This window comes from Chamaea fasciata, unplaced genomic scaffold, assembly GCF_029207755.1.
Source record: "Chamaea fasciata isolate MVZ Bird 193981 ecotype frontalis unplaced genomic scaffold, bChaFas1.0.hap1 SCAF_5, whole genome shotgun sequence".
In the NCBI taxonomy this organism is placed as follows: Eukaryota; Metazoa; Chordata; class Aves; order Passeriformes; family Sylviidae; genus Chamaea; species Chamaea fasciata.
The window spans coordinates 13,080,772-13,102,426 of record NW_027094090.1 but is presented as its reverse complement, the minus strand read 5'-3'; the positions used below and the strand labels follow the sequence as shown (position 1 = coordinate 13,102,426).

The window sequence follows — 21,655 nt, the reverse complement described above, 5'->3', positions numbered from 1 at the left end:
CCTGAGAATGGACAGTCGGCTACAGGTAGGAAATCTGGGATGCTGCAGGCAGAATCATGGGTGGGGGTGGTGGTGTCCTAGGAGGAGCTGCCATTCCCATAGATAAATGAGAGGTTCTGGTGTGTCTTGGGAGCAATGGGCACATCCAGTGCATCCTGCTGGTGGTCAGACTTGTCCAGTACAGTCTCTGCATATTCAATGGTCTTAGTGGTCACACAGAGATGGACTTCACAGCAAATGTCCTTCATGTCTGACACATGTGAGGTGTTTTGGACCATCTGTGCAAGTGCTGAGTGGGTTGTCCAGACTATGCACAGTGTCACCGATGGGTTCAGGATGTAGCAGACTTAACTCTGCACACACAGTCATTGCGTAGGGTGCTTGAATAAAATATGTCAATCCACTACAGACTTCCCTTTGAGTCCCCAAGCTGGTGCTCCTCTATGCATTTTGGCACTGATAATCATGTGACCGAAATGTAGGTTGAACCAGCTCAGTGGTGAAGCTGACTGTGCTCATAGACAGGCAGCAGTGTTGATACTGGAGAGGTGATGGGAGCAGGCAGGGGCAGGTAGGGCTGCTGCTCTTGACAGCAGCTCATGCTTAGATTGACATAAGCCAGCCATGGCACCAGATTCTCAGTGATTCATCTGGGATTTTAGCATGTTGGATAGCCAAGGTAAAAATGTGGCTGAAGCTCATGCTTTGATGAAGCTGATGAAGATTTGAGACCAGCAGACAAATTTCTGCTTCTGTCTGGTAAAGAGGACATAACTGGGGTACTGGGACAGTTGGTAGTTCTGATGGCTGGCCTGAACACAGAATGGACTAATCCCTGCCACAAGAAAGAACCAGGATCACCGAACCATGGGGCTAGACATATGTGGAGAGAGAAATTGCCCCTGGTTTGAGTAATGCATCTGCTGATCTTCTCCTAATTAAACTTTCTGACCAGTCCCAAGAAGAGGATCCTTCTAATCTCCCACAGCTGTAGCATATAAGTATGTAGCTTTTTCTAGTAGCACATCTGGTCCTTAACACAGGCAGTGAAGTCCTGGGTTGTGGTGCTCAAGCCCTCCTAATTCTCTGTCTCTTCCTTCTGTGGTGACCCCAAAACCTGTACACAGCTGCAGCATATCAGTATCTTTGGACCTGCCCTTGACTTTGGGGGCTTGGAGGTATCACTAGGTTTCTCACCTAACAACATGGTGTGCAAAATACTAGTCTTGGTCTGGGCTGTACTGGGACTCTGGAATACTCGGTCTTCATAAATATTTCTCCTCCCTTGTCCTTTTGGAAAGTCATTTCCCTTTACTTCCCGTTGTATTCAATAAATCTCTTTACTTAAAAAGGGGCTAACCATCTGGCATCTGGGATAGAGAAGACAAAGGAAAGACAACAAGTTGAGTGCTGGACTGTGAGTCAAAAGCTTCATCTGTAAAATCCTAACGTGGAAACATGCTGAAAAAAAGAAGGGAACAGGAGTGAGAACTGGGAAAACCGTTTCAGGCTGTTTTCTGGCACAATGCCCAGCAGGGACTGCACCAGGCAGCTCAGACCTAGAGCCTGTTTTCCCTGCTGTGTGCTGCTTCATTTTCTGGCCTGGGACGACATCTGGCTGGCATATTCTTTTCCACACCCTTGGATGAGTGCTCTTTTTAGATAGTTACTGCAGTATTTGTTATTAAAATATAGTGAGTTAGACTACAAAGTAGCATAAGATCGGCTTAAAAATAATTAGGCTTAAGTGCAGTTGAGCTTTGAGTACTTTTTGTTTGCCTTCTGAGTTAAAAAACTTTACAATATGTGCTGTCCATATTTTCCTGCATTTCACCATGACTGTGAGTGCTCAGAAATCACCTTAAGAGTAGGAAAAAAATCCACCAACCAAACCAAAACCACAATAAACTAACAAAATAAAGCAAAACAAACATAATACATCCATACCTCTTTATTGAGAAGTCCAGGATAAATTATTTGGGCTTTCAGATTAACACTAGTTGTTATAAACTCTCAAATGAAAAAATAGGGTAATCAACAGTAGAAAGTGGAAGGGAGATGGTGGAAAGAGAAAAACCACAGAAATGGGGAACAAGACTCATTACCTTCAAGATATTGTTTAAGTCCAGTAAGAAACAGGCTGTGATGATGTAACACCACACAGTTGTCTCCAGATTTTGAGTGTTTTCCCAGTGTCTGGAAAGACTTCTCCCACTAGCAGAGAAAGGTCCTAGATGAACAGAATTCACAGTCTGGAAACAGACACCACTGACTGCAACGCTGGTTGTCACTACAGCACCAAGCCAGCCTGTGTGCTCCTACATCCACCAAGTTGTACCAGCACAAGGAACTTGGGCTTAACTTCTTTCGCTTCCTTCTGGGTTTTAGCAGCACCTTTGCATAACAACATGTTTCAGTTTTCACCGACAACCTGTTGCAAATCTTCCAATCTACCCCAGCAATGCAAAACAATTTTCACAAAACCTGGGGGTTTTATACAACATGAAGCAGAGGTACTGTGTGCTGGCAGAGTTGTTTAATGTACTGTCCAGGCTGCAGGCAGGGGTCTGGGAGCCAGATGTTAGCTCAACCTGATTTTTTCTAGCTGGGGAATTCTGGAGAAAACACAGCTACAAATGCGAGGGTTATGCACCAATAATTTCTCTGTTGGTCTATATACCTTTATTACTTCCCAACACAGTAATAAAGCTTTCTGACTTTACCTCTTACAGGTCAAATGGATAAGCTTGGGTGAGATACATCCCTTCCAAACTACAGCAAGAGTATAATTCAGTACCAATGACAAGTTAGCACTACTAATACATTAAAATCTGGCCTCTGTGCACATGCCTATGAGTTAAAACCATACTGTAAGAAGACTGGAATGGTACCCTTTAAGAGTGTAGCCACACACATAGCAGCTGCTCTGATATCATGTGTCAGCATCTCCCCATTGATATTTACTTAATTATTGACTCATTTGTGAGATTAATTAAGCATTGGAGCAGCCTGCCCAGAAACATCGTGTGCTTTTCACCACTGATGTTTATGGGACCTGAATGGATGGTGCCCTGACCCCAAGGAGCTTGGAGGTTCCAAGCACTAGAGGCCTCCCGAAGCCCCTCCAACATGAGTGTTCCTGCAGTACTGTGACTCCATGCTTCCCAGGCATGGATCTCAGGTTCTGAGAGTCTTCGCTGCACTTTCCAGTCTATAAAAGTTCAGCTGCGGCTCTTCATCCTCTGTAATTCTTGTAAAAAGGAAAAAAAAAAACACCCAAAGATGCTACTGAAAAACAGTAAAATGTGATGTGTTTGTGAGTTTTTTATGGGTTCTGAATACAGATATACATGTATTTTGTTTTTCTACTTTGGAGGAGCCTATAAGGGTGGAGAAGCAGCAAAAAAGGGAAGGAATATGTAAGGAATATATAATTATTTATAGCATATATATAATATATGATCTATTTGGTGGCAGCTGGAGGTGTGATCTACCTATGAGAACAGAAGCACAGTCTAGAAATGACTGGCAAATCTGAGTATCACCTCCTGTGGTAGTTCCTCAGAGCTCAACACCAAGCAGTGACTCATGTCCTGCAAAAGCAGCAGTCAGAGTTATTATTTCAGAGCAGATGGAGTTATTATTGAGTGTGCTCACATACATGCAATGCCATGTTATTTAACAAATTCATTTTGAAGGCCCAGTGTCTAAGGCCTCTTAGAAGACTTCCAGGTGCCTCAGTATGAAATAAATGAAACACATGTGTGGTGATACTATCTTATTGCTTTGGGAACTTCTCTGCCCAAGATCCTGTTCCAACTCTAGTGTTGGCTTTGGACTTTTTCCAGTTTACTTCTCTGGGCTTTGCTATATCCTCAGCCATTTCCTTCCTCAGACCTTGCCTGTGTAGGATGGCCCTGCCTCTGGTTCCTGCTCTCCAGCTCCTTTGGGAGTGGTAGGGACCTGGGGACATCACTTTGGGAGGCTGCACAGCCTCACCAAGCAGGAAGATTTCGTTGTTACTGCGATTCCTGCCACAGCCTGGGTCTCATTGCACCCTCACAGCATGCTTTTTCTCATGGTCAATGCATTAATGGCTTCTGGAGTCCCTGCATTCTTCCTCTGGGATTAGGGGCTTTAGCTGCTCGCAGCCCTCGGCCTGGTAATCCATAATCAGACTTCACCCTTTTAGCATTTCTCAGAGCAAATGCTATCTAGGATGACCTACATCTGATGTTCTATTCCTTTAGGGACCATCAATTTTCTATGTTCTGTCACCTTTGAAGACACTCATAGTCTCCTATTCCATGATCATAGCTCATCAATGCCACATTTAGTATCATCTCAGAGTCGTTATTTCAGTGGCCTCCTTAACCTCTGCTTTTTCAACAAGAGCAATTTGGAGGAATGCTGACCAGTTGTGGTTGTCTCCTGGTACAGGGGTTTGACTTAAACTTCCTAACTTTTCCATTTGTTCTGATGCCTCCTACTTCTGCTGTTCTGTCCCTCCATCCCATGCTCCCAAACACCACTCAGTGCTTTGATAACCTGCAGCCTGCCAGGCTCATGCTGGAGCTGAGGGTGGGTCTGCAGACAGCACCAAGCTGAGTGGTGCACTTGGTCCCTTTGAACCCAAACCATTCTATGATTTTATGGTTCTTTGAGGGGGTAAATAGAAATTAGTGTCTGTCATATCTGGGAAATGCAGAAGCCTGTCCTCAGGAAGTGTTGGGCTCCACAGGTCTGGAAAATGCTTTAAAAATGTTAAGCAAAGTTCTCATCCACATTTAAAGAGATAAAGCTTATTCTTCTCAGTCTTGAGAAATTCAAACAAAAACATAGAAGATCCTAAACTTTGTCTCAAACTTAATGCATTGTGAGTTAATATGGTGATGGTTTAATCTCTTGGATTTTGCCCTGTTTCTGGGAGGCACGGGAGGTAACGCGTGCACTGGTTTTGTTACCTTGATCTCTATGAATACAAATGCAAAGCTTCCTTTAAGTAACCAACTCCCGAGAACGACGCCCACAGAGGCAGGTGAGCCGTTAGATGGCAGCACAGATAAGGACAACATCCATCGTGCCTGGTGCTGCTCCAGGAAAGCCCCTCCACTGCTTTCAGCATCCCCAAGGTATCTTGTGGGTGGAGAATTTTCACATTACTTAAAGCAAAAGAAATTAAAACCTGTAAATGAGGATTTTCATATTATATTAAAGCATATAAAATAAAAATTACCCCCTCTCCCCAAACAGTGATGGCATGTATTGAGCCTGAAGTTCTTTCAGGATTTCTGAATTATTTTATTCCTTATCCTTCTCAAACATACATAAATTCAGCTACACTGACTAAAACAGCTTCTTTCTTGATGACATGTATAGCAGCTTATCACCTAAAAGCTCTTCTAGAAAACTCCATCACCAGCCATCTCAGCTCATGGCCTCAGGAGCATAATGTTTTACATTACTTTCAGTTGCCCTTTGAGAAACTCAACAAATACAGCAGGCACTTAGTAGACCCTCAGAATATTCCAGTAACACTTAAACTAATTTCATTTTTTTAATGGAAAAAAAATTGAAGCAAATAGAAAGGAAACCTAATTTTCTTTTTCAGACTGGATATCTAGCTTATTACTAATTTTGCATTGCATTAGCTTAAAGTTATGTAAAGGAGAATCAATTGCTAATTGTATACCTGTAAACATGACATTTGTGCTCACATCCTAGACTCTTGCCTGATATCTTGTGAGAAAGCCATGCTTGAGAGGTGTCAAAGTGATGAGGTTCCTGTTTTTTGCTATGGCAGAGCAAAATTCCTTCTTTCCTGTGCTAGGATCTGACAGGGGAATCCTGTCTGTGTAACTGGTAATGTAGCTGATGATCTAGAGCATCTTCTGGTGTTAAACTGTGGAAATACTGTTAAAAAGATGTGGTAATCATATCAAAGAGACTTCGTTCTAGCATATAGGATTATTTCATTTTTCCCCTAAGAAATTATTAACATTAATATATAATTTTGCTTATTCATAATCATAAGAGCTATGTTAGGCTAATAGAAAGCTACCTTGCACTTGACAAAATCAGGAATAATAATCCATGTTGTTATACCAATTCAAAACTGGTTTATGGAGCTTAATTCAGCTCCAGCTCCTAGCTTTTTGGAGCATCTTCACTCCCAGGCTGTTTTCCCAGGTGACTGAGCTGATGTTCCAACTTGGAGGTTGGTCTCACACTGGTGATCTCAGGAAGTGCTTTGCAGCAACTTTTGGAGATGTTTCAAAAGGAGAAGAGCTTTGAAGTGTCTCATAGGCAATTAGGGGCCAGATCTCCTCTTGGGAGTTGATGAGCACAATGTGTCTGCTTATCCTTTTTTCCGTGCAGATTTGCCTCTTGCAGAGGCAACACTTTTCTCGTCACGTTGTGTGTGCCCTCCCCCGTGGGGTTATGAGACTATCTGGAAGAAAGGAAGGATATATCACTTTACTTTTTAAAATGGAAAAGACATTTCAGAAGGCAGCATAAAGTAACACTAAGCAAGAATTTAAGAGAGACAGATGGGTAATAGAAAGCATCACATCAGTATCTGATCACTGCAAACCTGGGCTTTGTGTTTTCAGCACCACGGCACAAACATTATTTGATCTAAGGGGAAGAGAATGGACTTTTAAACCACATATTCTACCTTCTGCAGAATTCCAGGCCTGCTGTGCAAGTCTCTTCTCAAATTATTAATGTAGGCCGATGAGGATCACAGACCAAGGTGGAATGGCTGCAAGCATGCCTAATGTATGCAGGTACTTCCAGCTACTCCAACAGCAGGCAAAGCCATTCCGTTCTGTAGAGAGCTTCTTGGGAAGGAGAAATGTGTAAATCTCTTGACTTTAGCACATGGGGGGAAAAAGTGTTGCTTTCTAGCACTACCTCAAAACCTATTCAGCATATGGCTGTCTTCTCAATGTGTAAACTAGTTAGGGTTGGGTTTTTTATTTATTTTAAACTGTCTAGATCTTATTCCACTTCAAATCCTCAGAGAATTGGATGAAACTACTAGAACTTTTAAATGTTTGAAGGATATCAGACCAGCAGTGAAAACAGACAGAAAGCTGCTGGGCCCAGCATTACATTTTCCTTCCTAGAACAGGGAAAGATGGATTGTATGAGGGAAGCTGATCTGTTATTCCGATCGAAATGTGTCAGAGCCTGGGAGTTTGAGCATAATTAGACCCCAGTCACAATAATCTCTAGATCATCTCCGAATGCAGATGCTGCTGCATCAGCAGCATGGAGGCAAATTCAGAATCTCTTTGACAAGGAAGTACTTACCTCCTGTTGGTGCAAACTCTGGAATGATGTGACAGCCCCTGATGGCTCCAGTATACCTTCACATAGTGAAATTAGAGGATGATCAACTTCTGAGCTTTGCTGTGTCATCCAAATCACTTGTTTGGGATTTCCAATCTATTTATAAATAACTGAAATGCATTAGCTATAAAAATAAATGGCATCCTACAAAGCTGGCAGTTCTCTATTTAACCATAATTAACTTATAAATAATTTACACTCTTCTTTCTCTTACTATAAACCAAATTTTACACCAACCAGAGTAATTAGGAACTTTATGTTGTTGCCCATATATGGACACGTAGCCAGGTACCAGAGGGTAGAGATGACTTACCAACAAGGTTCTACAAGGAATTCAACCCATGCATACAAATCCCAGCACTCATTAAGGGATCTGATTCTGCTTGGACTTTACATACCTGAGGGACCTCTGTAGGTACAGATGTGAAGGAGGTGTCCAGGCTTGTGTTTAGGGGGGCAGTAATCCCAACAACACCTGCCCTTACCACAGATGAGCTGGAGAAAAGCACTATCACACTTTATTTTAGTATGCTACAAAAGTCATTGTTGAACTTTATTAGGTACTTTAATACCAAGCATACTTTGAAGTAACAAAAATTATTGTTATTATTACTTTTACAGAAAATCAGGTATTTCAACAGTTTTCTTTACAGTTTGTTGACTTAAAAAGAAATTACAATTGACAAGTTACAATGGAGTGGGATGGGAAAGTGGTAACATTTAAAAAGATAAAACATACTATTCTTACCGAGTCAACATTTAATGATGTACATCCTGGTATGTCTCTCCTTCTGACTGTGTACAAATGGTACATATTCACTGAGCTGCCCTGACAGGGTTGTGATGTCTTTGATGGCATTTTTTTTGCAATGTTTGTGTATACTTAGAAAGAACTTTTACATTACACCATCACCATGATGCTAAACAAAATAATATAATACAGAGAAACCCTGTTTTGGTGATTTCTGTCACAGCAGGAGTGCCATGACTGCAGTAATGTGGGATAGAGGTAAACTCAAGGAGCAAATGAAAATGGTGATATGAGAGCACATTCAGATAACAAACTCTTTCACCGGCTTTGAGGTGTGAGAGTGGTTGTGAGCCAACAAGAGCAGAGAATGAGGATGGGCTTCACTAAGACACCACTTAACAGGGACTCCTGAATGCATCCGGCCCCTGAGGATGTGCATTTTCCAGCTGACACTGGTTGGACTAATCACAGATTTAAAAACCTGTCTGAAGTGGGCCCTTAAGTGAGTTTATGCTGCCTCATGTGTGAACTACTTGATTTTTACCTTCCATCCCCTTCAGGTCAGTAGCAGGTACTGGGAAGATGTTTATGGTGGTTGACTGATTAGAGTGGGGTTTTCACCAGCTAGTGCTGGTCCTTTAGAAGTCAGGAGAATTTTCTGCATCCAGTTACAAGAGCAGCTTCAGATTAAAAAAAGCGTTGTTTATTTTTTTTAGATGCTGCCCAGATTCACACATAAATTTACTTGGCTCACATCCAAGTGAAGTCAGTGACACATTGGTACCTTGGTAGTTAGATAAAAAAGTTATCTAATTCCCTGTATTTGTTTACTGGCAGTTTGCTTAAAGATAATTTTTCTTTCAAAAGTAAAATAAATGCTTTGAGATTCATGCACTAAATTCTGGAATAATTTGTGTTGTGCAGTCAATAGTTAAAAAGCAGTTTTAACTCATGTTTACCTCATGTCTTCAGCATTTTACATTATTTGGGATCAACACTAGCAATTAATTATTATTTTAGCCATTTCTCCTGAAAGTCAAAGAATGAAGAAACAGGCTCTGAAAGGAAAACCTCTGAAGGAATCAGCACTGCAATGTTCATTTTGCACTGGATTCGTCTGTGATACACAGGAGAACCTAGAGGCATGTTGGGAGCAATGTGCTCATGGCCAGTCCTGAGCCAGGACAGAAGTGTGGAGTGTTAGAGAGGAGCCAAGAGGGGGTCCCTGCCTCCCTCTGTTGCTCTGTGCCTGGTGATTGGCCTTTCACTGAGAGGTCTTTCTGTGCCTACTCCTGTTTTACTTCTCAGTGGCTTCTAGAGCTGAGAGTGCCCTTTGGGACCTGGGGAGGGAATCACTGCCCCACCAGTGCCCCAGGGCTATTTGCATCCAGTCCTCACATGGTTATTTGCAACATGTATTTGCTTACTAGTCTCTTAATTTTCGTACTGAGTTACTACGTTTAAACTCAAGGGTTTATTGAGTTGTATTGAACTTAAACTTAAGGCCAGAAGGCCTTATTAGATCACCTTGTCTGATTGGCATTAGCATGGGCCAGAGAGTGTCACTCCACAGTTGTATGGCAGAACGGGGAAAGAAACACCCTTGGAGTGAGCAGCAGTGTGTAACATTTAAGGGGTATGTTGCTTCCTCCTGTCAAAAAAGAAATCGAGGGGTTTTATTTTGTCACTTCAAATACAAACAATTCTATGCATCTTGGGAAATTTTATAGCATTATGATATTCAGTCAGACATACCTTAGAGTATATATGCTTCATAGAACTAGAATATAGGTCAGAAATAATTTTTGAGTCTTAAGTTTGTTACAGACATATTAATTGGAACACATATGCAGTAAAAATTGAGAAGCTTTACAGTTTTAGTCAACTTATTATACAGTGAAGTAAATGAAGTGCAGCAATGTAGCAGTAAAAGTTATGCTTTTTCCACTAGGTGATGGAAACATTCAGAGTCTATAAATGCTAATTTAAGAGAGATGTCCTAACAGCTTCTTGGCTACTGGGATAGGAATAGTCTGAAGTTAACTGCCTCTCTACTGTGAAAGGTTTTAAAGCTTTTTGCTTTCCGTCCGAATAAAAAAAATGACATTTACAAACTTCTTCAATGCATATATATTACATATGTTTATCTAGCAACAACTACACCCCTTTTAATTTATTCCCCAAATGTGACTTTTCATGCATGTCTTCTGGATGCTGTATTCAGCAACAGTTTCTAATGAGCTGGTGTGTAATCCATGATTGCATTTCTCTTCTGAAATCACTTCCATGTCTGGCTGATCTATGTTTAGAAGATGGTGCTTATCCATCAGGCATTTTTGCACTTGTCAGCATTCTTCTCTGTTGGAGGCCCTTTCCCAAGCTTCTTCCCATTTTAATGTTGATGTACAAAAGCTGTTATTCATTTGTTTTGTGCTCATTCTAGTGAGGATTGGCTTAGTAGGACTGTGCAAAACAGAGAAAAGAGAGAAGCTGGTTTACTGCCAGCAAGCATAAAGATGTTCATGCTGTGCTTAGCTTAGAGCAAACCTCTGACCAATATTTTAATGCACTTCATGATATGTATTTCCATTTGTCATGAAAAGTGAAAAATCTAATCTGTAGATAGGATTTGTAATCTGAAATTCTCAAAAAAATTTTTCATCAGTTAATTGACACAGGAAGTCAAAATAATGAGATTATTTCATCTAAAGTTTGAGCAATATGAAAATAAAGATGCAATGCATATGGGGCAAGAATGACATTTATTGGATTAATACCATGAATTGAGTTAAAATCCTGACATTTCTGTTCCGTATCAATAACTTCTTTCCCTCGAGGACACAATCCACGTTTGCAAACATGATAAAATAATACCTTGTGTTAAATTTCAAATGAGGACAGAGGTGTGGGGGTGTTTTCAAATCAAACTCTCCCTTCAATTCTCGCTGCCCTGTTTCCACGTACTTAAGCAGAGCTGCCTACGCGGTGAGGGGACAGGGGCTGTGCTGGCGCTGGGAGCAGGGTGACAAAGGCTCCCCCTCCTCGCTGCAGGTGACAGCCCCCGAGTCGGTGCTTCAGGGGGCACCACTGGACCCCGGGACACAATGAGGAAATCTATTTGCAAGTACCCACACACAGGCAAAGGTAAAAACCTGGCTGCCCCAGCATTCGCAGTGAACAGAAGGTTCTTGCACCAAAGGAACACTGCCAATTCTCCATTAGCTTAACTCTCTCAGACCCCTGACACCAAACCATGAAGTCCTTTGTCTGGCAGCCTCTCCACTGCCTCCTGTGAAAGAGTCACTGCTCAGGGGGCCTTACAAAGCCACAGCCTGGGGGAGAGGACAGCCACCGTCATCACAACCCCACTTCCTATATTGTAATGCAGGAACTAGGAGGAGATCACTGTTTTTGTGACAACAAAAGAAAAAGAATTAATTTCATTGTGAAATGAAAGCAAATGAAGAATTTCAGGAATAGAAACACTTAAAAATATTACTATAAGGAGACAGAAATATTTCATTTCCTCCCCCCAAATTACACGGAGCAGCCACCTTCTCCCATCCCCTCAAATTCCCTACATCCTTGACTCTCGTGATCACCTTGGCCCGCAGCTGATTCACTCACAGACCCAGAGAGTGTGGTGCCCTAGGGCAGGATACCCAAACCCTAAAGCCTGGGGTGGTGGTACCACGAGTCAGTGAGCCTGGTGGTGGCAAACCCTTCTGCCATGGGTGCCTTGGATGTCTGCTTCCCCATCAACTCCAAATAAACTGACATTTTTCAAGTAAAGTTTGTTTTGGAGGAAAATGTCTGACTTGTTCGGCATGTATTTATAGTCCAGATTTATTTTGCAAGGCACTTTTGATTGATGTTTCTGAGACTAGAAAGTAGCCAATAAGTATGCAAGAAGCGTAAGGTGAACTATGGAGGGTGCTGAAAAAGAAAAATGTTTTGTTTGTATTAAAAAATTAATATGAAATATAATGTTCACTGTGTTAAAAACATTTTTAAGATGCAAGTATGTAATGGGATGGTAGTTTCCAATTGTAAAAGAAAGTTTGCCATTGATAGCTCCATGAGCTTCCTTTTACCCTTTAAAACATGCAGCAAAAATAAAGGCTGAAGTGTGGATGAGAAATAGACATACTTGTGATAAATAAAACCTATTAAAAATGGTCTGAGTCTGGAACATTGGTGTATTTTATAAATGTGGTTACCAATGTTATTAATGTGGTAATTAGTAATATAGGTAAACAGCACTACCAAATAAAGGGAATGTAAAAGTGCCTGAGCCTCTAATCTGTTTATTTGCTGAGTGAGATAAGGGGGTTTGAGCCTCTTAAACAATCCATATTTGGTGAAACTGAAATCTAGAGAAAGATAGCCTTGTGTGGTAAGGAGCACGTGCCCTGTTACTCTTAGGAACTATCAAAGCTTAATAGAACTGAATGAGCCATTTCTTTCAATTATTTAAAATCATAATTTCATGTACCTGTGTTATGCAAACCCCTAACATTGCTTATTGGATTTCCAGCAGCACTCAGTGTTTCAGCAGTTACATACTAAGACCTTTATTAATTCTTTGGACAAATTTTGCACACTGGTGTTATACACATGGAACTGAAATTTGACAAATGCCATAGGTGCCTAGTTGACAAGACATAAGTAAGTCATTCACATGCAATGTCTCTCAGTCTGTTATGTATCACACCATAGGCTTTTGACTCCTTAAAGTTTGTTTCCTTAGAGCTACTTACAGTGCTGTTGCCTAGAAATCAGTTAATGAAAGCAGTCTTTACCCAACCACCCAGGTGCTCTGCTTCAAGTTCCCTATTTAAAGTCTATAAAGGTTGCCTGTTAGGCTGACCTCTCCACAACAGGGTTACTACTCATAGTTGACACACTCAATTAGGGCAATCACTTCTGCTGACTGCAGAGCTGTGTAGTCAGCCTGGAGGGATTTACAGCATTTTAGTGTTTATGTACATTTCAGAAAGAGGCCACTGAGGTTTGTTTGTGGTAAAGATGAATCACAGAGAGATTTCCAGGTTGCTCCCTGACAAGGTGTTAAAAACATACTAGATTTCAGGTGGTCCCTTCCATGCTGTTACTGTAAAGTCAGTAAAATGAATAATAAATATAGAGAGAAAGGCAGACCTTCTAGGTTTGGGTATATATTATCTCAGACAACCTTAACACTTTACACTGCTAATTGTCACCAGCCATATTGAAATAATCTTTGTCATGTACTTGATTGGCATCTAGAAAGAACACCTTTCCAAGTGTTAATCTTTTATTGCTGACTCCAAACACACACAACTGCTTTGCTAAAGAGCAACTGGCATTTGTGGTCACACCAAAATTGGTAGTTACAAAACCACATCAGCTGGCAGAAAGCCATGGGCTAATGAAGTACCAGAGGTTTCCTCCCAGGACCTCCACAGGGTTCCTCCAGCCTAGACATCATCTCTGCTGAATGCTGGCACTGTGGTTAGTGTATGGGAGGAGATGAAGGATGAGAGAAACCTTGATGCTGAAGCCCTGCAATTGAAAATAGACATGTTGAGGCACCTTGGATAACACTGCTGCCTGGGCTGTAGGCCAAAAAAAATTGGACAAGTTCAGTTTTAATGAGGTGTTAGAGTTCTCACCTTTCTGCTTATGGAACCACAGAATCCTTAAGGTTGGAAAAGACCCCTAAGATCATCAAGTCCAATCTTTAACATAGATCGTCCACATTCACTCCTAAACCATAGCTCCAAGTGCGTCATCCACACACCTTTTGGACACCTCCAGGGACAGTGAATCCCAGACTTCCCTGAGCAGTGTGTTCTAGTGTCTGACAATTCCTTTGGTGAAGATCTTTTCCTGATATTCAATCTAAACCTCCCTTGGTGCAACTCAAGGTCATTTCCTCTCATCCTGTCACCTGTTACTTGGGAGAAGTAACTCACCTGGCTATAACCTCCTTTCTGGGAGTTATGGAGCATGATAAGGTCTCCCCTGAGTTGCCTTTTCCCCAGGCTAAACATCCCCAGCTTCCTCAGCTGTTCCTCATAGGACTTGTGCTCTGGGCCCTTCACCGTCTTTGTTGCCTTTTTTTGACACAGTGGTCTTGGTCAGCTCCTTATAACCATCGGTAGATGGTTTTGTTGCTTACATCAGGGTTGTTGAAATGCTAAGTGTGTTAAAACTCCACTTGTAGCCACTGCAGCCCAAAATTCAAGCAGCAACATGTATTCATAGCCTGGACAATGTCCAGGTGTATGTGATTAAAAGGCATGAAAGGCAGATAAATGCTCAGCTGCACAGAGCAGCCAGTGACCCATCACCTCTTATTTCCTTGAACATAGTCTCTTTAGAACACATAACAAACCCAATTTGAGTGGTCTGAGAGAATTATTTTGTTTTTCATGTTTTTCATGTGAGGATTTATGTATATTCCCATTTCCCTATTTGCTGTGAGTGCCTTTTCCCTCGTGATGCATTGAACATTGCTGGCCTCATGGGGAGATGCTCATCCATCACCAGGAGAGTGACCTTGGGTCAAACGGTGCTCTCAGTAAATGGCCAGACACAAACTCACACCCTCTCCAAGAATCCTGATGATCCAAGCCGAAACTCTAGCACATGTTTTGGAGAAGCTGTCCACAGATCATACTGGAAACAGCTGTATGACCAGGAGGAGAATAAACTGCACTGCTGCCTACACCTGCACTGCATCTGAGACGCAGTAAGGACAGTACAAGTCTGTCCTGTGGAGGTGGAAAGAAGAATGGACAGATATTCCCCAGCTGTTCTGCTAGCAGCTCTCTTTCATTGTTTCAGCACCTTCTCAACAAAATGTGATAAATGACCTGTCCACACCAGAGCTGCCCAAGGCATTTCCTCCTCCTCGTGGAAAACCATCAGGCAGGTTCTGGCAAATGCCTGCTCTGCCATCACTCACAGCTACCAAAGACTACCTGAAAGGGCAGGGGTTTAAGAGAATGCACAATAGACCTTGACGAGTTACTAAAACTTTTACAAAATTTTGGAATTGAAATTGTGTGAGGGTTTTGTCCATATGGCATTAGAGGAGAAGCTCATCTGAGCAGAAGGTGTGTGAACTTGCTCTTCTGCTGCAGCACTTCCTTGCAATAAAATAGAATTGAATCACATAAAAAATGACAAGATTTTTCCCAATTCAGTATGCAAGCCCTATGAAACCAGAGCTGAGTGGAACAGTGGGACTTACTCAATCTGCTGGGTGGTATCTTGCTCACCCTCTTAGTGGCAGCAGCTGAACTTCTGGGCATAGCTTGTGGGAAGTGTTTCTAGGACTGTAGGAAATGGTTTCGGGAGCATTCAGGAATTTTCTAAATGTGTGGCTCAGGTGGTTTTGCTGTCAGAAGACTCAGTTCATGGCTGCATAAGCACATTTCTAGGATGTGAGGGGATGCTGTGATAGTGTGCTTCCTTCTGCTGCTTCAGCCCTAACTGCCAGTGGGGCTCTGATGGCTGCACCCAGCTGTATCTGGACTTTGGGGGTGGGTTGGCAGCACGGTAACCAAGGGCTGTCCGGAATGGTAGGCTGCATGCCAGGATGTCCAGGAGGGTCACCTCTCAAGGTTAGTCCTCGAAGTTGAGAGATTCCTCACTGCAACAGAACCTTGATAAGTGGTTAATAGCACACTAAATTTCAAAATCTTAGCTAAGTGATATAAAGGATTGATTGTGCAAATATAATCTCTCAGACATAAACCACTGAACAAGTCTGGTACTAGGATTGGATTCAGCCACACCTACACTTCTCTTTGAGAAGGGGTTTAGAATGCAAGGGGATTCTTTCTGAACCTCGTGGCTCAACGACAGGGTTTCTGGCAGTTTTGTCTGACCTTGTCCTCTACGCAGTAAATAAACAATCTTGCCATTGAATCTTGTTAAACCACTGTTGCATTTACCATTGAACTTTGGTAAACCATTGTTTTATATCATGAAGTATATTGTTGCTTCACTCTTGTATATTGTTACTTCTCTCTTATAAATGCAGTTGCTTCCATCCATGACAGATGGTTTCAGGGCCACAGGGGTGATGACGGGCTGAACGGACAGAATGCTGTTTTATTAGACATTGTTTTCTGAGAAGAAACAGAAAAATGTTGAAGGCTCCAGTCAAATCAATTTTTTCAGGTTTCCAGCATCTGTGTAAAACACACAGCTGGACAGAACTTTGCCGTCAACTTACAGGCTGTCATTCACAAGAAAAAACCCGGCACACCGTCAGACCTAAAGCTACACTCCTTGAACACTTAATGAACTTAGCAACTGTCTCTCCCTGAAAGACTCTGGCCAATTCTTGTAATTTTAAAATCCAATTTAATCTTACACTGGTTTTCCCGCATTTTTTCTGTTGTATGTGATGACTGAAACATGGCAGGAGGAAATGGATGTCAGTTCAGAGGCTGTTTGGTTGCAGACAGCATGCTGTGGGAGGAGAATCATGGAATCAATGAATGTTTTAGTTGGAAGGGACCTAAAATGTCATCTCATTCCAACTCCCCTGCCATGGGCAAGGATGCCTTCCACTTCACCAGGCTGCTCAAATCCCATCCAACCTGACCTTGAACATATCCAGGGACAGGGCATCTCTGGGCAACCTGTTCCAGGGCCTCACCACCCTCACAGCAAAGAGGAGGAGTGACACGGCAGGGATACATTATTTTCTGCATTGTTGATTTCTCCAGACAGAATGTTTTTGAAGCTATTATGACAATAAGCAAAAGTCTCCAGGACTAAATGTGGTTGTCAAGAAAAATTGATCAAAAAAGTAGGCATTCAGCAATGAAGTGTCACCACCTTGTGCCAAGGTGTGAAAGGACACATATATTTGCAAATTAAATCTGGAGCCCAGAATGGATCATGGCAGCCTAACCATTTGAGGTCTTGACTTCTTTAAGTTCCTGTTTTCTTCCAGATGGAAATTTTGAGTAGATGTTTTGGGGGGAGAGATCAGACAGAGTTTAGGCCTGGAGATGCATCTCACATAACACCAACTCTGCCACAGTCAGACATCAGATGTGAGGCTCTAGGAAGTCCTTGGCGCAGGACAGGGCTCCCCTGGGATGACTCAATTAATTTAGGATGGTTCCCAGGACGGATGAGTGCTGTTGGCTTCTGTGGGACTGTAGACTCAGAAGAGATGGGAGGCCTAAATCTGAGATGGACAAAGTGAGGTGTGTGAATGCTGAAATTATAGTTACCCTGCACAAAGTCATTAACTGGATGCATGGAAGAAGAGGGAAGCTGCTGCCCATGCGTGGAAGATCTTCAGCCTGAAATGTCAAATGATTAGGCAGTTTTGTAACCAAAGCCTAAAAGATTAGGCTTGTTTGTAACAAACTATCAAAGACCTTGTCTGAGCACAGCTTGAGGATGGGTGTTTTTAGTCCTTTTGGGGTGTGCCATTGTGCACCAGGACTGCCTTCCTGGAGAGCAAACAGCTTTGCAGAAGCTGGGTCTGAGATTCCAACCCCAGGTCAGGAAGTCTCAGTAAAATCAGTTAAACAGCTTGAGGACTGACTGGGCAGGGATGCAAGCAGCAGGCCAGCCTGATAGGAAGGCACAAGCCAAGCTACATACAGCAGTCAGCTTGGCTCTCTTGTCAGTGAGACTGTGCCTGAAGGAGCCGGTGAATTTTGACTGCAAATCTTGCTAAACGGGGTTAGAGCAGCTTAAAGAAGGCACCTCTTTAGAGCCTGACAGTTTTATTATCTCTGAAAGACCCTCCTTCAACTACTCCTAAATATAGCCAGGTGGCAGTGACAGGCTCTAAAACTCTGAATATGGACAGGCTTCAAGCTTCCCTGCCACCCTTTCTAATCCCTGGCTCGGGTGGCTTTCCTCTGGTTTGAATGCAGCTCCAAGAATACAACATATGCATATTTACTGGTGAGAAAGACAGGAGAAGAGTGACAGACAGAGGGAAGAGAGACCTATCCAAGGATGGATCAAGTTGTATCTGTCATCTCTGTCATATGTTGGCACCAGTCTGGGATGGTGGAAACAGGACTCCCTTGGGTGATGGCTCTGCTAGCCATGCCTCACTATGAACAGCTTTTGGGTTCCTCATCTGGACAGCTTGGTGCTCATGGCTGTAGATCCAGGGTAGGCATCACCATCCCCTGCTACTGTCACACACAGTGAGTCTGCCCTGGACATGGGCGGGGCTGTGTGTCTGTCTGAGGTGGGAACCAACATACTGGGATGTCGTGATCAGATCCTGCTGAACAGTGGGCTGCCTTTTCCTCCATTTCAATATGTGCTTCTGTCAAGAAAAGGAAGATTTTTATCATAATGAACAAACACAGCAAAAAGCCTCCTATTCTTTCTCCTAAAGAGTTTTCTTTTACTGTGGAACATCACAGAGACGCTCCTTCCTCTGGTGGTCTCTTTCCAGAAGGCTCATCAATTTGTCTTTTGTACTTGGTGGTGTTTCTGTCAACTTTGGGATGGGAGTCACGTCTCAAGACAGGTTTGCTGGCATGGGAGATCTAGTATGTTGTTGGAAGAACTGGCAAGAGGCTGAAATGCCTTCATCAATAATGTCTTTCACATGAAGTAGCTTCCTGCTCTGCAGAGTTGTAGGCTCAAGTCAAGCAAAATCAGTCACTTGTTGTTCATCTATTTTTATTTCCTCCATGTGGTTTGCTGCAGTCTTTCTTAGCCCAGATGGTCAAATAAATTGCTGTCACTAAACAGGAGTCTCTGAACGGTGATTCCTAAACTCTTCCTGTTCTTTAACTGTTAAATGAGAAAATGTTTCACTTTCTTTATATTCTGCCCATTTGCTGCAGCTGTTTTTCAGTTTCTGCCCTGGAACCCAGAGGATCTGTAGGTGTTTTTGTTTGTTTCTCCAGCCTTCAAACTGTGTGATCAGACTGCTCAGAAAGCTCTTCATTGTCTGTATTTAAAAACTGTTACAAACTTCGATTTACTTGTTTACAGGGAGCTTCTCTGAGAATCCAGCCATGTCAGTGAGGTATCTTGACAAGGTTCTGGGTGTATCGTGTGTCAGCCAGAAAATGTTTGGATTGGCATTGTACAATCCTATGGGGTTTTTTTAAAATTTTGATAGTAACATTTTATATCTATCTCTAGTAGCATTATATGTTCCAAGAGTTTTCCTGTGCTAGGCAATGTTAGATATTGACATTGGCATGTTTTTTGATTTGGGAAAACAAACTTTGCTGCCATTGATGCAGAAGTCTCCTAGTCTGGGCTGGGCCATCAGGGCAGGCAGGAGGCAGAGCCCAGGGCCAGCGTGGGCTGGGGGCTGTGAGTGAGCCCCAGCCTGGAGGAGCCACTCACTGCCGAGCCTGTGTGCTCAGGCTCTGTGCTGGCTTGAGCCTGCTCTTCTGTGAGCACCGAGAGAGTGGGAGTTCAGTGCTGGGAGAAAGCCAAGATATTGAAGCAGATCCTTGAAAGTGCCAGCCAGAATCTCTGTGTAAGGAAGCTGCTACGATGGGGCTTATTTTAGTGGTGTGACAGAAAGGGAGCTCTGCTCTTTTTTCAACAGACTGGATTTCTCCAGATGAATTCACAATTCATTTAGTGAGTGCTTCCTCCTAACAGAAACAAAGAAGGCTGTGACAGTTCTCTGGCCATTCCAAAATGACATTTCTGTGAATTAAATTTCCTGAAAAATAAAGCTTTTTAAAATTTTATTTTATTTTAACATAATAACTAAAGCACTGCAAGAAGTTTAAATGTCACAGAAAACATAAGAAAAATATCAGTGCTGATGAACCTTAAATGCTGCAGAATAATAAAAACATTTAAACTCCCTTTTTTTTCTGTTTGTGAAATGAATTTCCCTGTTCTTTGGCCAGTGCCAAAGCTTTGTGACCTGGGAACATGGCACAAATCCATGCTGGGCAAAGGCATATTCAAGGATTTCCAAAAGTTTTCCAAACTTTCTCCATGTGTGTACTTGTGCTGGTGGGAAGAGAAAATTTGATGAGTGAGTTGGGCTGGAACTGGGTGCGGGGCTCTGGCTGCTGTGGCTCATTGTGGAGGGGAAGGGTCCTGCAGCTGCAGGACTTTGTCCAGAGCACCTCTGGGGCAGGGGCTCACCAGGGCAAGGCTGTGTGTCCTTCATCACATCACACTCCTCTCTGACTGGTGGGCTGCTGTAATGTTGGATCTCAACCAAAACCTGTTAATGAGCTGCAAATATTGATCCCGTTTGCCTTTGAGAAAGATACAAGTGCCAAGTTACATGTTTATGGGCAACAGAAAGATAATGATCTGGAGCAGCTTTGGTCTGAGATTTCAAAACTGCAGTTTAGTGATTAGCTTACCGAGCACAGGAATGTTAATTAACAGTCTGTATACTCTCTAGGCAAATAGGAAGTATTTGGAACTGTACATAAGGCTCACAATTGTTTCCAAAGGTATGAAATTGCATGTTAAACTACTGAAAGAAATTTCTGTGGGCTTAGATGATGCTCAGTTAGAAGAGAGTCTGGATTTGGGAGTTGGCAAAGTCAGGGTCTAGGGAGAGGGTGAGCTTTTTGGTAGATGCCATCCGTGGTGAAAACCTGTCTGATATGTAGCAAGGACAATGTTGAATGCTCATGGTCCTGAAGACATTTTTTCTGTCATCTTCCTTTTCTTGCTCCAAACCCAATTTGTGCAGGCTTTGGATGATGTGTAAGGATTTATTATTGCTATTAATTTGTATCATTCCCTTAAACATTTTCTTGAGTTGCTCTAGAGGTGTGAAGGGCACTCTTGTAAAAGAAAAAGAAGAGATTCCTTCCCTGAAGAGCTTTCAGCACAGAAGGCAAACTGCAATCAGCAGTGCAGAGAGAAAAAAAAAAACCAAACCCATCTCAGGGAAGGAAGGGGAGGCTATGTTAGGAAATTGCCAGATGAAGAGCATGCAGAAAGGCAAGCTGGTTTGCAGGAGCCCTGAATGACAGGTGTGGTACAGTGTCCTCTGGGTCAGAACAGGAAGGTGACATCCCAGTGTATCCAGTAAACCCTACAGTCTAAGGCAGGCATCCATGTGGTGCTGTAAATAGCTCACCTTATTTACTCCTCTGGAAGGATCACACCCCACACAGCATAAGATTGGCTCTAGGGCTTAGCATTCTTGGTGGCTTCTTTCCCACTTTTACCCTGCACCTGATACACACAGACACACGGACAATTCTCCTGTTGTTTGGCTGTTTCCACCAACAACCATAAGACAAGTCCCGGGTAAAATGTGCCTTTCAATGTAAAGTTGCCATTGAAAGCAGCAAGAGAGAGCAGGGCACTCTCGAGCAGCCACCAATCCAGTACCAAACACTACCAGGAAGGGGGGAAATCTCCAGCCTACCATCTCAAACCAAACCCCAGTTTCATCAGGATTCCTCAAAGCTCAGTCACTAGTTTCTCAGAGACAGCAATAATTCAGAACGACCTATTGGATAAAAAAGACACCGATACGGGTTTGCTCAGAATGAAGCTCATCTGTGAAAAGGAGGGCAGCTTAGACAAAGGGGAAGTAAGTCA

General features: G+C 42.6%; 1 protein-coding gene across 2 annotated transcripts in view; it reads right to left on the bottom strand.

The window, feature by feature from the left end:
• Positions 1-7,925: 7,925 nt before the first annotated feature.
• LHFPL3 (LHFPL tetraspan subfamily member 3) overlaps positions 7,926-21,655 on the bottom strand; it is a 234,523-nt gene continuing 220,793 nt past the window's right edge. For both annotated transcript variants that reach the window (XM_066182851.1, XM_066182849.1), the window contains one exon: positions 7,926-10,573. Coding sequence is in view for 1 of the 2 variants with exons in the window: in XM_066182849.1 (XP_066038946.1) it covers positions 10,545-10,573 (29 nt within the window). In the remaining variant the exon portion in view is untranslated. The remainder of the gene's footprint in view (positions 10,574-21,655) is intronic.